Source organism: Nerophis lumbriciformis, linkage group LG13 (assembly GCF_033978685.3).
Source record: "Nerophis lumbriciformis linkage group LG13, RoL_Nlum_v2.1, whole genome shotgun sequence".
In the NCBI taxonomy this organism is placed as follows: domain Eukaryota; kingdom Metazoa; phylum Chordata; class Actinopteri; order Syngnathiformes; family Syngnathidae; genus Nerophis; species Nerophis lumbriciformis.
Genome location: NC_084560.2, coordinates 27913917 through 27929867, shown reverse-complemented (window position 1 = coordinate 27929867; position 15951 = coordinate 27913917). Strand labels below are relative to the sequence as shown.

Below are 15951 nucleotides of genomic sequence, written 5' to 3'. Positions count from 1 at the left end.
TTATACCTATTATATATTATTTAAAAAAGAAAATTAACCTCACTTGAGACGTGAAGCTGCAACCCAATAGTAAGTTTATTAGCTGATGGGGGCTCCTTGCATACCCCTAAAAAAGTAGGTAGTTGTGCCCCGGTCATATGCAAACATCCATCCATCCATTTTCTACCGCTTATTCCCTTCGGGGTCGCGGGGGGCGCTGGAGCCTATCTCAGCTACAATCGGGTGGAAGGCGGGGTACACCCTGGACAAGTCGCCACCTCATCGCAGGGCCAACACAGATAGACAGACAACATTCACACTCACATTCACACACTAGGGCCAATTTAGTGTTGCCAATCAACCTATCCCCAGGTGCATGTTTTTTGGAGGTGGGAGGAAGCCGGAGTACCCGGAGGGAATCCACGCAGTCACGGGGAGAACATGCAAACTCCACACAGAAAGTTCCCGAGCCTGGGATTGAACCCCAGACTACTGAGCACCTTCATTTTTTAAATATTTTACATGAATGCACGTCATTTATTTGCTCAAAACTTGGTAACAGTATAGTCTGAAGTGCACATTTTGAACAATTCTGCAATAATATTTCAAAGAAGGTGTATGCAAAGTATGCAAATTACTTTGCTTTTATCTAAAATGAAGTGCAATTCTTCAGCGAGCATAACAGTCGCAGTCTCCTCACTCTTGTTTGCACTGACATATGCATAGACCTAATCACTGACGGTATAAAAACCTGTGCCGCTTTTCTGGTAACCATCCACGGTTAAGATGAAGATGCATGTACGGTGAAAATAAATTGCGTGATTTATCTGTGTTCATACACGATTAATGCAATCATTTTTGTGATTAATTGCATCAGTTAATGCGTAAACTTTGACAGCCGTACAATAGATGCTTTAATGTCTGCACACAAATTATGCTTAAGCCTGAATTACTTAACAGTTAAATTAATATGGGAAACACCTCTTAAAATTCCCTCAGCCATTGTGAAAAAAAAAGAAGAAGAAAAAGAAAATGGTGTCTCTTTGGGATTATTCTTTGACTTCTGTCAGTGTCAAGACAACAGGTTTTGGACACAACTTGTAATGCAAACAATATTTCAAATCTTGGTCACATGTGTTTACATAGTTCTTCATGTAATATTTGTTTCTTACCTGTTACCCTCTTTCCCATCTGGTGGTGTCTGCGTGGCTCCAGGGTCTGATTAACATCCTCAAACAGAAAGACGTGGAAAGCAAACCGGAGAATGTGATCGGCTACCTCAGGCCTTTTCGCATCATTACCAGCCTGCTGGATAAACCGGAGTTGGGTAAGCAGAACTGCACACAAGCAGATGACCACATTGAATTACTCGCTCTTTTATTGGGTTTGTATGGATGGCATCTCTCTCTCCAGGTCCAGCTGTCTTGAGCAATGTGCTGCTGGAGGTGGTGCGAGCCTTTTACAGCTACTGTCAGGAGATGGTGGGGGAGAAAGCGATCCCCAGCTCGGGGCTGTCAAGCAACCAGTTGGCCAGGTGAGGGCAGTGCAGAGAACAAATACTGTAATTGCGGCCCACAGGCCAAGTATAACCCATGAACATCATCTGACCGGCCGTGACTTCACTTCAAAACTTCAAAAGCCACTACAATGTACAATGTTTACAGCAAATTGAAAAAAATATCAGATGATCCTTGACTAGCATTGTGAGTGACTGTTAGCCATTTGGTGAAGTTTTGATTATAAACACAAAATCGAAAAACTAGTGTAGGAATGAGACTGTTGGGACTTAGCCTTCAAACCCCGTGCAATTAAAATGTATCTCGACTTTGCTACTTACAAAGGTATATTTGAAGATCTATAATGCTCACATCGAGACCATTCGTATGAGGTATGCCTCGTTGGCGGCTGTTGACGTTGATTCCTTTGGATGGATGGATCTTTCTTGTTATTGTACAAGTACAACAACATTTGTTTTTAGCACAAACCTGTTCAAGATTGGAAAAACAAACACTGTACAGCAGTGGTTCTTAACCTGGGTTCGATCGAATCCTAAGGGTTCGGTGAGTCGGCCTCAGGGGTTCGGCGGAGGTCAAAACACACCCGACTCATCGTGTAAAATCAAACTTCTCCCTATCAGCGTATTACGGATACGACAACAGCTGACTGGTTTGCAGGTGTGTAATTTGTTGTGAGTTTATGCACTGTGTTGGTTTTGTTTTTTGAACAAGGTGATGTTCATGCACGGTTCATTTTGTGCACCAGTAATAACACATGGTAACACTTTAGTATGGGGAATATATTCACCATTAATTAGTTGCTTATTAACATGCAAATTAGTAACATATTGGCTCTTAACTAGTCATAATGAAGTACTTATTAATGCCTTATTCGGCATGGCCTTATTATAACACTGACCCTCTAACCCTGACCCTAACCCTAACCAAATAACTCTAAATTAAGTCTTTATTACTTAGAATATGTTCCCCTAGTGTCCAAATAACTCTAAATTAAGTCTTTGTTTCTTAGAATATGTTCCCCTAGTGTCCAAATAACTCTAAATTAAGTCTTTGTTTCTTAGAATATGTTCCCCATACTAAAGTGTTACCAAAAACATATAACTTTGTCTTGAATTTGAATTTGAATTTTACGACAACAGCTGACTGGTTTGCAGGTGTGTAATTTGTTGTGAGTTTATGCACTGTGTTGGTTTTGTTCTTTGAACAAGGTGATGTTCATGCACGGTTCATTTTGTGCACCAGTAATAACACATGGTAACACTTTAGTATGGGGAACATATTCACCATTAATTAGTTGCTTATTAACATGCAAATTAGTAATATATTGGCTCTTAACTAGTCATTATGAAGTACTTATTAATGCCTTATTCGGTATGGCCTTATTATAACACTGACCCTCTAACCCTGACCCTAACCCTAACCAAATAACTCTAAATTAAGTCTTTATTACATAGAATATGTTCCCCTAGTGTCTAAATAACTCTAAATTAAGTCTTTCTTTCTTAGAATATGTTCCCCTAGTGTCTAAATAACTCTAAATTAAGTCTTTGTTTCTTAGAATATGTTCCCCTAGTGTCCAAATAACTCTAAATTAAGTCTTTGTTTCTTAGAATATGTTCCCCATACTAAAGTGTTACCAAAAACATACAACTTTGTCTTGAATTTGAATTTGAATTTTACGACAACAGCTGACTGGTTTGCAGGTGTGTAATTTGTTGTGAGTTTATGCACTGTTGGTTTTGTTCTTTGAACAAGGTGATGTTCATGCACGGTTCATTTTGTGCACCAGTAATAACACACGGTAACACTTTAGTATGGGGAACATATTCACCATTAATTAGTTGCTTATTAACATGCAAATTAGTAATATATTGGCTCTTAACTAGTCATTATGAAGTACTTATTAATGCCTTATTCGGCATGGCCTTATTATAACACTGACCCTCTAACCCTGACCCTAACCCTAACCAAATAACTCTAAATTAAATCTTTATTACTTAGAATATGTTCCCCTAGTGTCCAAATAACTCTAAATTAAGTCTTTGTTTCTTAGAATATGTTCCCCTAGTGTCCAAATAACTCTAAATTAAGTCTTTGTTTCTTAGAATATGTTCCCCATACTAAAGTGTTACCAAAAACATATAACTTTGTCTTGAATTTGAATTTGAATTTTACGACAACAGCTGACTGGTTTGCAGGCGTGTAATTTGTTGTGAGTTTATGCACTGTGTTGGTTTTGTTCTTTGAACAAGGTGATGTTCATGCACGGTTCATTTTGTGCACCAGTAATAAAACATGGTAACACTTTAGTATGGGGAACATATTCACCATTAATTAGTTGCTTATTAACATGCAAGTTAGTAACATATTGGCTCTTAACTAGTCATTATGAAGTACTTATTAATGCCTTATTCGGCATGGCCTTATTATAACACTGACCCTCTAACCCTGACCCTAACCCTAACCAAATAACTCTAAATCAAGTCTTTGTTACTTAGAATATGTTCCCCTAGTGTCCAAGTAACTCTAAATTAAGTCTTTTTTGTTAGAATATGTTCCCCATACTAAAGTGTTACCAAAAACATATAACTTTGTCTTGAACTTGAAGAAAAAAAAACATTTTATTTTTCACTAAAGAAGGGTTCGGTGAATGCGCATATGAAGCTGGTGGGGTTCGGTACCTCCAACAAGGTTAAGAACCACTGCTGTACAGGGTTACAGAAGAGGAACGCTGATGGGTCGCCACTACGGCGCCCCGTAAAAGGTGGGAAAAAGGTAGACTCCGCGGGAGGATGAGAAAAAAGAAAAAGTCTCAGGAGTGAGAAAAAAACTTGATAGCAAAGCAGATATACAAATGACAACATACAACTCAAGACTTGGAAAGAGGTGTAAGGGGACGGGCATCCGGCCCGAATCTTCCAGCCACTACGGGCGCCGCTTCGTCTATCATATAATGTGGGGTGAAGCGTGGGATGGAGGGTAGGGTGTGTGTGTGGCTTGTATTTTTCGTGTTTTTATGTGTGTGTAAGCATGCAGCGTGTCTCTGTTCTGCGAACTTGGTGCTCTCCCAACCGCCAGCCAGTCTAAAGTCAACAACAACAGGTTTGTGTCCATGAGAGACAACTTCCAATTTGTTGACAAACCAGAGCAACACTTACTCCAATCAGCAGATGTCCTGTTGTCATAATTCCGAATCAGTAGCTATCCTCAACGTCCTCCACTGAAAGGGTCGCTAGGCTCGCGGCACGCCTTTTCTTCCTAGAGTCCGTTGTGTGTCCAGCAACAACCGCTCCGTCAAGACAGGCAGGTTCCTCTAAACCCGAGATCTTGTAATTTCGTTGAGAGGCCAGTTAATCAATTCCATTGTTTAGATTTTAGAGAGCAGCGCAAAAAGAGGCAACAAGAAAGTTAAGACAAGACAAAACAGAGAAGCACGCAGGAGAGCTAAGGGAGAGGAAAAGGGAGCGTCCGCCCTCGATGAGTGCCAGAGAGAACGATTCTTGAGCTTGTAATGCTTTGCTGGAAATGTGGTTAAAATATGAAGTTGGATTTAATTTGTTTCTTGAGAGTGGAATAAGTTGTATATCTGGCGCCATTTTCACAGCATGATAAAAGCGAACAAGAATGCAGCCGAGATCATAAAGACGATGAATATGCTCGTGAGCTCCATGAACAGCGAATACCTGTGGGAGTACATGACTCAGCGCTTCTGCACTTCTCTCAGGTGAGGCAGACTTATCCATTATTGACTACACAATATATTGCATTAACCTTCAAGATAGCACCCAAGTAATATGCTTGTACCAAATTAATGCATTTTTAATATAATTCCTATTATTTCTGTTTAATAGTGACAAAGCTGATGATCTGCCTACACCTCGAGACATCAGTTGTCCTGCTCCCTCTGTCACGGAAATGTCCAATCTCATAATTTTTCTGCTGGATGTTCTTCCTCTGGTAAGGAACTACTTTGTTTTTATTAGGGGTCTCCCAATACAATATTGGTGGTAGCGGGGGGTGTATTTTGTAGCGTCCCGGAAGAGTTAGTGCTGCAAAGGGTTCTTGGTATTTGTCCTGTTGTGTTTATGTTGTGTCACAGCAGTTACTAATACATTTGTTAGCTTCCTGTGTTTATTTAATAGCAATGTTTAAATGATAGAAAAAAATTATGGACATATGTCAGTACTGTATTTTTCGGACTATAAGGCGCACTTAAAAACCTTTCATTTTCTCAAAAATCAACAGTGCACCTTATAACTCGGTGCGCCTAATGTACGCAATAATTCTGGTTGTGCTTACCGACCTTGAAGCTATTTTATTTGGTTCATGGTGTAATGATAAGTGTCACCAGTAGATGGCAGTCACACATAAGAGATACGTATAGACTGCAAGATGGCGCCAGTAAACAACACCAAAACTTTTAATGTTCCATTGAGAATATAGAAAATTACCCACAGCGCTCAAAAATGGGTCAAAATGTTTTAGTACGCATTATGGCTATTGTAGTCAGACGTACCGTGCTTCAACATACATATTATGTTGTGTGTGTATAAGGACCGCAAAATGGTACCTATTAGCAGACACATTTTCTGGCGTTTTGTTTTGCAATATTATGCAAAAGCAACTTTTCTTACCTTCTGGTACCTGCTGATGTGTATTTGGGATCTGCATAAGTCCTGAAAATGTGTGCTCGCCGCCATTGTAGTCCGAGAAGACACCGTAGTCTATAAGCCTCTTTTTTTTCTCTATTCTCTTGCTATAGGGCATTCATCCTCCGCTGTTGCCATTTATAACATAAACTAGCATAAAATTATAAGTTATATCTGTCAGTAGAATCGCTATGGAAGCGCTAAAAACTACCGGTGTAGTGGTATTACATAATTCACCCACGAAACTTTAGTTATTAGAGAGTTCCAGTTGGACAGTTTTTTACGGGACACTTTTCTGGTGTTTTTGTTGCACTAGTGAGCCACGGATGAGGAGATGCTGCTCCGTTATTGATTTAATTAAAGTCTGAATATCATTAAAACAGTTAGCTCCATCTTTGGACACTTCTTGCATGCTACACCGGTACAATAAAGATGACGGGGAGAAAACGCTGTTGAAGTAGAGCCACCTAAATAAGACCGCCCACAAAGCGGTGTATCCTGTAGCGACAGTCAGAAAGTGACTTGAAGATGGTCTGTAAAACATAATCTATGCAACGTTTTGACCAAAAACCACCATTACATGTTATGTAGACAAGAAGGAAGTGTTTTAAATTTTGAAAAAAATCATAATATGACCCCTTTTAATGCGCCTTATAATAAGGTGCGCCTTATGGTCCAAAAAATACGGTAATATGCTAGTAATATAAAATAGCATATACATACATAGATAAATAAGTTCAGAGGTTCATTTGTAGCGAGTGTTAAGATTGAGCCACATCTCAGTGAGCAAAATTGATTAATAAATGCTAAAGAGCATAATTTTTAATGGCCTATGTTATTCCAAAGGAGCTCCATGCTGATATCCAGTCCCACTTTCTACCTGAGATGTTGGGCGTCATGCTGCGGACCCTGCGCAGCCACATTGACTCTGTTAGCTTGGAGGATGTTACACAAGGCCTGCGTGCTTGCTTCAAAGTCTTGAGTAAGATCCAAATGCCTGTGGCCTTCATGGACTTTGAGACAGGAGCCCACACAGAGGACACAGAGTTAGAGGTGCAAGAGGAGGATGGCAGAATGAATCAGGTGAAAGTTTGACCAGCACTTTCTGTCAAGTGGAAAGTTTTTCAGTGTTTTATTGCCTGTCCTCATTGCGTAACCAGGATATCGAGGACGAAGAAAGAGATGGCAGTGATGGAGAGAGGAATGGTCACCATGGTGATGAAGAGTCCAACAGAGATAGGGTTGAGGCAGAGCCTGCAGATGGCGTCTACCCAACACTCCGATCAGAGGACAGCGGGCTGGGGATTAGCGCCTCACCGTCAGAGCAGCATCTCCCGCCTGTCATGGGCTCTAAAGGGAATGGCAAAGCTGGTAATGGAGTGTGGAGAAGGGGAGGCAGTGTCAACACCACAACCCAATGTCTACAGGACATCCTGGCCTTTATAGCCGCAAGGTGGCTACATATTGTTTGTCAATGTACAATGCATATAGAACGTGAGCACAACTATATTTAGAAAAAAATAGCACCTATTCTCCATTAATCCTTTCTCTCTTTTGGGGGTTTAGACACCTGCTGGTACAGGTTGAGGATGTTGGAAGACAGGAGGAAAAGCCCCAGCCCACTGCCCCTGTGGATAATAAGACATTGCTTCTAAGCCTAGGAGGATTAGAAATTAAAGACAAACTGACAGAACTCTTCACTCCTAACAAAGTCAAAACTCAGCCTGGGTCAGATGCCCAGCTGTCCGAGAAGAAAAAAGAGCGTGGGCAATGTCTGGATTGGGCTGCTGGCTACAGACCGCGGGGCAGGGCTGAGATTTCTGAGGCGTGTCGACAGGCCTTTACGGCCACCTGTCACCTGCTGCTGGAGTGTACCACCTTTCCTGTTTACCTGAGCGAAGAGGAGACTCTGGAAGTACACACGGACATGTTTGGTCAAACAGGTCAGTTGATTTGTATTATTCTACTCCTTCCACTTATTAGGTGTATGACCAGTGACGACATTTGGATTTCAGAAGTTGGGGGGACACAATTGACTTGAATACGCACAGCGTGTTTTGATGCATGTTTTTTTTTTCCCGATTTTTAATTTTTGTTAAACAATTTGAATACTATTTGACTCAAACCTAAGTGTTTTTAGATGTATGTTTTGGATTAATAAGAATACAAGGTAAACAAATGATGTATTATTTTTAGGGCAAAATTACCAATAAAAGAAACTGAAATGTTTGACGGTGATCGAAACCACATCTTTCTGCTTTTCACTTCATGATCGTGCACTCTAACCCGTAGACCACCAGAGCCTGACGTGATATTCACCGCCATTATAAATATATTTGTGATACGTGTGTCTGGTAAGGCAATTAGGTTTGTTGTTAAATTTAATGTAAAGCACCCTGTCATTTATTATTTAACATTTTACAAGCTATTTTGCTTCTCATCAAGGTCTCACAAATCTGGGTCGGCTTGTAGAGTTGCAAGACAACAAACATACATCTGGGTCTGCTTGTAGAGTTACAAGACGACAAACATAAATCTGGGTCGGCTTGTAAAGTTACATGACAACAAACATAATAAAACATAATTTACTGTACAATGTCTGCTGTCATTAGGATGCCGACTGCTAGGATGTTTAGATGAAGACTGATCATAATCCTCATGAAGAAACGGGGTGGGAAGCATTTTTTCGTGTCGTTTTGGACATTTCCGGGTCCTAAATGGCTGTCAAAGTGTACCAACTTGTTGGAATACGTCCTCAGACTTCTTCTGTCCAGTTGAGATGCATTATTTATGATCTACAATAAACTTCCAGGGAGCAAGGAAGTAAGGAAACACCTTGCCAGTTGATTATGTCGAAAATGTACACAGGCTTGTGATCACAGTGCCGCTATAAAAAGTTAATCTGCCTTAGCACTAATAATAACAGTATCACAAACACTCGGTTAGTATTCAAATCACAAAATTTAAATGGAGTGTTGTTGGTGGTTTTTGAATGGTCATTTATTGGGTTTTTTGGGCGAAATAGAGGACCTCCCATTGGCTCCGCTGTAAGCAGACATTTATTTACATTTATTTACAAGTTAGAATGCATTTTTTTTAAATCTATTTGTCGTCATGTCTTACATAATGATTGTGAATGATAGGCAAAATTCCAAAAAAAGTATAGTTTACCTTTGACACCAACACAGCAAACATTTTTAAACAATTTATATCACAAATATGTCTCTCCTTGCTGATTGGTCAGCTGCTGCATGGTAAGAAGGCGGGGCCAGAAGGCTTATCAGTGAGCTTGTGGGCGGTCTAAAGGGACAGGCCTTAGTCTGAGTGATGTTTTTTCCCTGCCAGGCAAAAGTATTTAACTTATCTCCATTCAACTGCATTACAATATATTTGGACACAATAATGGCTGTACGTTGACCTTTTTTCAGTGGCTACTAAATATATACTGCTGAACCAGCTGTACACTGATTACTCTAAAGCAGGGGTGTCAAACGTACGGCCCGAGAGCCGGATCAGGCCCGCAAACAGGTTTTATCCGGCCCGCGGGATGAGTTAGCTAAGTATAAAAAATTACCTCAAATTTTTTAATGAAAGAAACAGCTGTTCTAAATGTGTCCACTGGATATCGCAATAGAAATTATTTATATCTTTATAGATGATACTACATATGTACAAAATAAACCACATGATGTTCGTACATCAGTCGAGGAAAATGATCAAACTACATAAATAGCATCCTGTAATTTGTTTTGATATCATTTTTTTTAACTTGAGGGACAATCTGTGGTAGAAAATTGATGGATGGATGGATGGATGGATGAAAATTAACACCAATTAACACCAATGAGTTGACTGATGAACATTATCACATGATTTATTCAGAAAATAGAAATAACAACAAATAAATTATTAACTGCAATATGTAAGTGTAAAAAAACCCCAACAACATTATGATTTGTACATTTTCAGAATGTGCTTTTCTATTTTTAAACAAAGAAAACAATCTGAAGTTGTCTTTATTTTTAAGTTATCGTGCCGTGATTTTACCATTCTGGCCCACTTGAGAGTAGATTTTTCTCCATGTGGCCCCAGATCTAAAATGAGTTTGACACCCCTGCTCTAAAGTATATCCAAGTTTACTTTTTAAATGATTGTTCCTTGAAAAAATAACAGAAAAGAGTTGCGATATAACCAGAGTTTGTCGTTCATGTGTAGGAGGTGATGTGGAGAGCTTGCCGATGTGGCTCAGATCGTTGATGACGCTCTGCTGCATGTCAAAGGACTACAAAGTTCAACACACAGCCGTGTCCTCTCTGTTGGAGCTCATCAACCACTCCCAGTCCTTAGCATTGGTTATCCAGGACAAGAGGAGACGCTACCAGATGTCAGATTCCAACCCGCTGAGTGGGCAGCTGCAGATGATCACTGTTCCCCCCATTTATCCTGCTTTGCTTTATGCCATAGAGGAGGGCACAGACTTCTATCAGGTTTGGGAAATAATTGTACTACTTGAGTAAGTCTGTGAATGCGGTTGTGAAGATGTTGTGTTTTGACCCAGAGGGTAGCCCAAGTGCTTTGGAGCCACCTGGACACCGATCGTCGAGAACAGCACACTTCCTGCGTGGAACTCTTTTACCGGCTTCACTGTTTGGCTCCATCAGCAACCATCTGTGAGGACATTATCTGCCAGGCACTATTGCACAAGGAAAAGGTGAATGTTGATGTTATGGCCTAAAATCCATATTGCGATGTTTATTGATGCCTCCTGTGATAAATTTGCTGGGATCAATAAAGTAATTTCTACTCTATTCTATTCTATAACAATATATATATATATATATATATATATATATATATATATATATATATATACAGGTAAAAGCCAGTAAATTAGAATATTTTGAAAAACTTGATTTATTTCAGTAATTGCATTCAAAAGGTGTAACTTGTACATTATATTTATTCATTGCACACAGACTGATGCATTCAAATGTTTATTTCATTTAATTTTGATGATTTGAAGTGGCAACAAATGAAAATCCAAAATTCCGTGTGTCACAAAATTAGAATATTACTTAAGGCTAATACAAAAAAGGGATTTTAGAAATGTTGGCCAACTGAAAAGTATGAAAATGAAAAATATGAGCATGTACAATACTCAATACTTGGTTGGAGCTCCTTTTGCCTCAATTACTGCGTTAATGCGGCGTGGCATGGAGTCGATGAGTTTCTGGCACTGCTCAGGTGTTATGAGAGCCCAGGTTGCTCTGATAGTGGCCTTCAACTCTTCTGCGTTTTTGGGTCTGGCATTCTGCATCTTCCTTTTCACAATACCCCACAGATTTTCTATGGGGCTAAGGTCAGGGGAGTTGGTGGGCCAATTTAGAACAGAAATACCATGGTCCGTAAACCAGGCACGGGTAGATTTTGCGCTGTGTGCAGGCGCCAAGTCCTGTTGGAACTTGAAATCTCCATCTCCATAGAGCAGGTCAGCAGCAGGAAGCATGAAGTGCTCTAAAACTTGCTGGTAGACGGCTGCGTTGACCCTGGATCTCAGGAAACAGAGTGGACCGACACCAGCAGATGACATGGCACCCCAAACCATCACTGATGGTGGAAACTTTACACTAGACTTCAGGCAACGTGGATCCTGTGCCTCTCCTGTCTTCCTCCAGACTCTGGGACCTCGATTTCCAAAGGAAATGCAAAATTTGCATGGTTGGGTGACCAAGGGGATGGGTCAAATGCTTTGATTGATTGATTGATTGAGACTTGTATTAGTAGGTTGCACAGAGACTAATTTCACCACACCTAGTGTGTGTGTGACTATCAGTGGTACTTTAATTTTTTTTTTACTTTCTTTCAAATTTTTGGGATTTATGCAGATCCCAAATACACAACAACACCAATAGCTGGGAAAAGTTGGTTTTCCATAATAATTTTTAAACAACAACAAAAACGACAATAAGCAAGTTTAGAATAATAAAAAATATCAATCTAATCACTGTAGTATTGACCATATACTGATACTATATTTGGTATTGTTACTGTCCATATATGTATCGATCCGTCCACCCATCTGTTTACATTGAAGAGCTATAGCTTAGCGGTTTGCTTGTTTGATATTTTATCCTCCTTTAGTGTGTAGTGAAGCATGTATAGCGATTCCTTACCTTCCAGTGATAAAGATACTTGTCAGAAAAGAAACATAGTGTAGGTAAGGACTGGTGACTCGCACTGTGGAGGGAGGTTATATGCTAACGAGGGCGCTACAGTGCGTTGAGGACGTATTCGTTCTCTTGTCGCTGTCATTTTTGTGGGACGCTGCTAGAATGTGTCATCAACAATCATTATCATGATATAACAAAAATTATTAAAAGCTTTGGCTAAATGTGGATCTTATATGGTCTATTTTATGCAACTCTACTATTGAACCACTAGTATTGATGTTTATATTTAACTTCTGCTAAAAAATAAGATAAACATTTGTAAATTGTGTCTCTTTCTAACCCAGGCTGTTAGGTTTGAAGCCCTACACCGCTTCACAACCCTCTGGCACCTGACCCGTGAGGTTCACGCAAACAGAAACAGTCGCTCCTTTGACAGGTTAGTGCATATAGTATGTTAACGCTATCAAAACAAATCAATGACTGCTACAGAATTTCAGACAAATGTCATTGTCCAATTTGAATAATCGGCCATGACACAAGTGTGGGAGAGACAAAAACTGAGCAAAAAAACATGAAAAGCAAAAATGGTATCAAAATCTCATGGTACAATATCACAATACTGAGGCCACAGTACAATGTTATTGTGGTATATGTCCCTCAAAAATAAAAATAAAAGACTTAAAAATGCCATATAACGAAGTGGCAGAAATGTTTAGGATAAACACACACTGTAATTGAACACAAACATAATGCTGGAATGTTCTAATCATATTTATTACTACAAACAAGTACCGTATTTTTCGGACTATAAGGCGCAGTTTTTTTCATAGTTTGGCCGGGCTCCATTGCGATTTATATATGTTTTTTTCCTTCTTTATTATGCATTTTCCGGTGCGACTTATACTCCGGTGCGACTTATACTCCGAAAAATACGGTACATATTTATGTATATATATACAGTACCGTATTTTTCGGAGTATAAGTCGCACCGGAGTATAAGTCGCACCTGCTTAAAATGCATAATAAAGAAGGAAAAAAACATATATAAGTCGCACTGGAGCCCGGCCAAACTATAAAAAAAACTGCGACTTATAGTCCAAAAAATACGGTATATGTGTACATGTGTGTATATATATATATGTATATATATATATATATATATATATATATATATATATATATATATATATATATATATATATATATATATATATATGTATGTATATATATATATATATATATATATATATATGTATATATGTATATATATATATATATATATATATATATATATATATATATGTATATATATGTATATATGTATATATATATATATATATATATATATATATATATATATATATATATATATATATATATATATATATATATATATACAGATATATTTACACATATATTTATTTATTTATAAATATATATGTATATATATATATATATATATATATATATATATGTGGATATTTTTATGTATATATTATGTATGTGATTGTGTATATGTGTATGTATATATGTATATATATATGTGTAAATATAAGTATATATGTATGTAAGTTTGTGTATATACGTATGTATGTATGTGTACATATGTATATATGTTTTGTAGGTGTATATATACATGTGTGTATATATGTACATATATGTATACATATGTTTATGTATGTATATGTATATATTTATGTGTATGTATATGCACATATGCATATATAAATACATATTTATACACACACATATAGCAATTATTTTATATATATATATATATATATATATATACAAACCCCGTTTCCATATGAGTTGGGAAATTGTGTTAGATGTAAATATAAACGGAATACAATGATTTGCAAATCCTTTTCAACCCATATTCAATTGAATGCACTACAAAGACAAGATATTTGATGTTCAAACTCATAAACTTTATTTTTTTTTTTGCAAATAATAATTAACTTAGAATTTCATGGCTGCAACACGTGCCAAAGTAGTTGGGAAAGGGCACGTTCACCACTGTGTTACATCACCTTTTCTTTTAACAACACTCAATAAACGATTGGGAACTGAGGAAACTAATTGTTGAAGCTTTGAAAGTGGAATTCTTTCCCATTCTTGTTTTTTTTAGAGCTTCAGTCGTTCAACAGTCCGAGGTCTCCACTGTCGTATTTTACGCTTCATAATGCGTCACGTATTTTTGATGGGAGACAGGTCTGGACTGCAGGCGCGCCAGGAAAGTACTCGCACTCTTTTTTTACGAAGCCACGCTGTTGGAACACGTGCTGAATGTGGCTTAGCATTGTCTTGCTGAAATAAGCAGGGGCGTCCATGAAAAAGACGGCGCTTAGATGGCAGCATATGTTGTTCCAAAACCTGTATGTACCTTTCAGCATTAATGATGCCTTCACAGATGTGTAAGTTACCCATGCCTTGGGCACTAATACACCCCCATACCATCACAGATGCTGGCTTTTGAACTTTGCGTCGATAACAGTCTGGATGGTTCGCTTCCCCTTTGGTCCGGATGACACCATGTCGAATATTTCCAAAAACAATTTGAAATGTGGACTCGTCAGACCACAGAACACTTTTCCACTTTGCATGAGTCCATCTCAGATGATCTCGGGCCCAGAGAAGCCGACAGCGTTTCTGGATGTTGTTGATAAATGGCTTTCGCCTTGCATAGTAGAGCTTTAACTTGCACTTACAGATGTAGCGACCAACTGTATTTAGTGACGGTGGTTTTCTGAAGTGTTCCTGAGCCCATGTGGTGATATCCTTTAGAGATTGATGTCGGTTTTTGATACAGTGCCGTCTGAGGGATCGAAGGTCACGGTCATTCAGTGTTGGTTTCCGGCCATGCCGCTTACGTGGAGTGATTTCTCCAGATTCTCTGAACCTTTTGATGATATTATGGACCGTAGATGTTGAAATCCCTAAATTTCTTGCAATTGCACTTTGAGAAACGTTGTTCTTAAACTGTTTGACTATTTGCTCACGCAGTTGTGGACAAAGGGGTGTACCTCGCCCCATCCTTTCTTGTGAAAGACTGAGCATTTTTTGGGAAGCTGTTTTTATACCCAATCATGGCACCCACCTGTTCCCAATGAGCCTGCAAACCTGTGGGATGTTAATTATTATTTGCAAAAAAAAATTTTTTTTTTTCAGTTTTAACATCAAATATGTTGTCTTTGTAGCATATTCAACTGAATGTGGGTTGAAAATGATTTGCAAATCATTGTATTCCGTTTATATTTACATCTAACACAACTTCCCAACTCATATGGAAACGGGGTTTGTATATGCAACCCCTGAATTGTTGTCTGACATTTATTATATTTTTCCTCTTTCATTTATATCACACAGATCTTTGTGTGTTGTGGTGGAGAGTCTTAGCTGCACAAACGGCTCAATAAGTGCAGCAGCTCAGTGCTGGCTAGTCCGAGCTCTGTCCCTCAACGACGTGACCCGGATCCTGGAGCCCATCCTGCTCTTGCTGCTTCACCCATCTACTCAGCGCTGCTCCATTCAGACCATCAAACAAAATCTCACCGCTGGTTTGTTTGCTTTCCAGTATCCTTTTATTTGATTGTTCATTGGCCTTTATCTGATTTCTTTTATGTAATAATGTTT

The 15951-nt window shown here is 38.7% G+C and overlaps 1 protein-coding gene across 1 annotated transcript in view; it reads left to right on the top strand.

The window, feature by feature from the left end:
* dop1b (DOP1 leucine zipper like protein B) overlaps positions 1-15951 on the top strand; it is a 60731-nt gene that overhangs the window by 18741 nt on the left and 26039 nt on the right. The window contains exons 9-19 of the mRNA XM_061971388.2: positions 1195-1306; positions 1393-1513; positions 5101-5220; positions 5348-5453; positions 6992-7228; positions 7306-7598; positions 7712-8088; positions 10361-10632; positions 10704-10856; positions 12660-12751; positions 15685-15875. Coding sequence (XP_061827372.2) covers positions 1195-1306; positions 1393-1513; positions 5101-5220; positions 5348-5453; positions 6992-7228; positions 7306-7598; positions 7712-8088; positions 10361-10632; positions 10704-10856; positions 12660-12751; positions 15685-15875 — 2074 coding nt within the window. The remainder of the gene's footprint in view (positions 1-1194; positions 1307-1392; positions 1514-5100; positions 5221-5347; positions 5454-6991; positions 7229-7305; positions 7599-7711; positions 8089-10360; positions 10633-10703; positions 10857-12659; positions 12752-15684; positions 15876-15951) is intronic.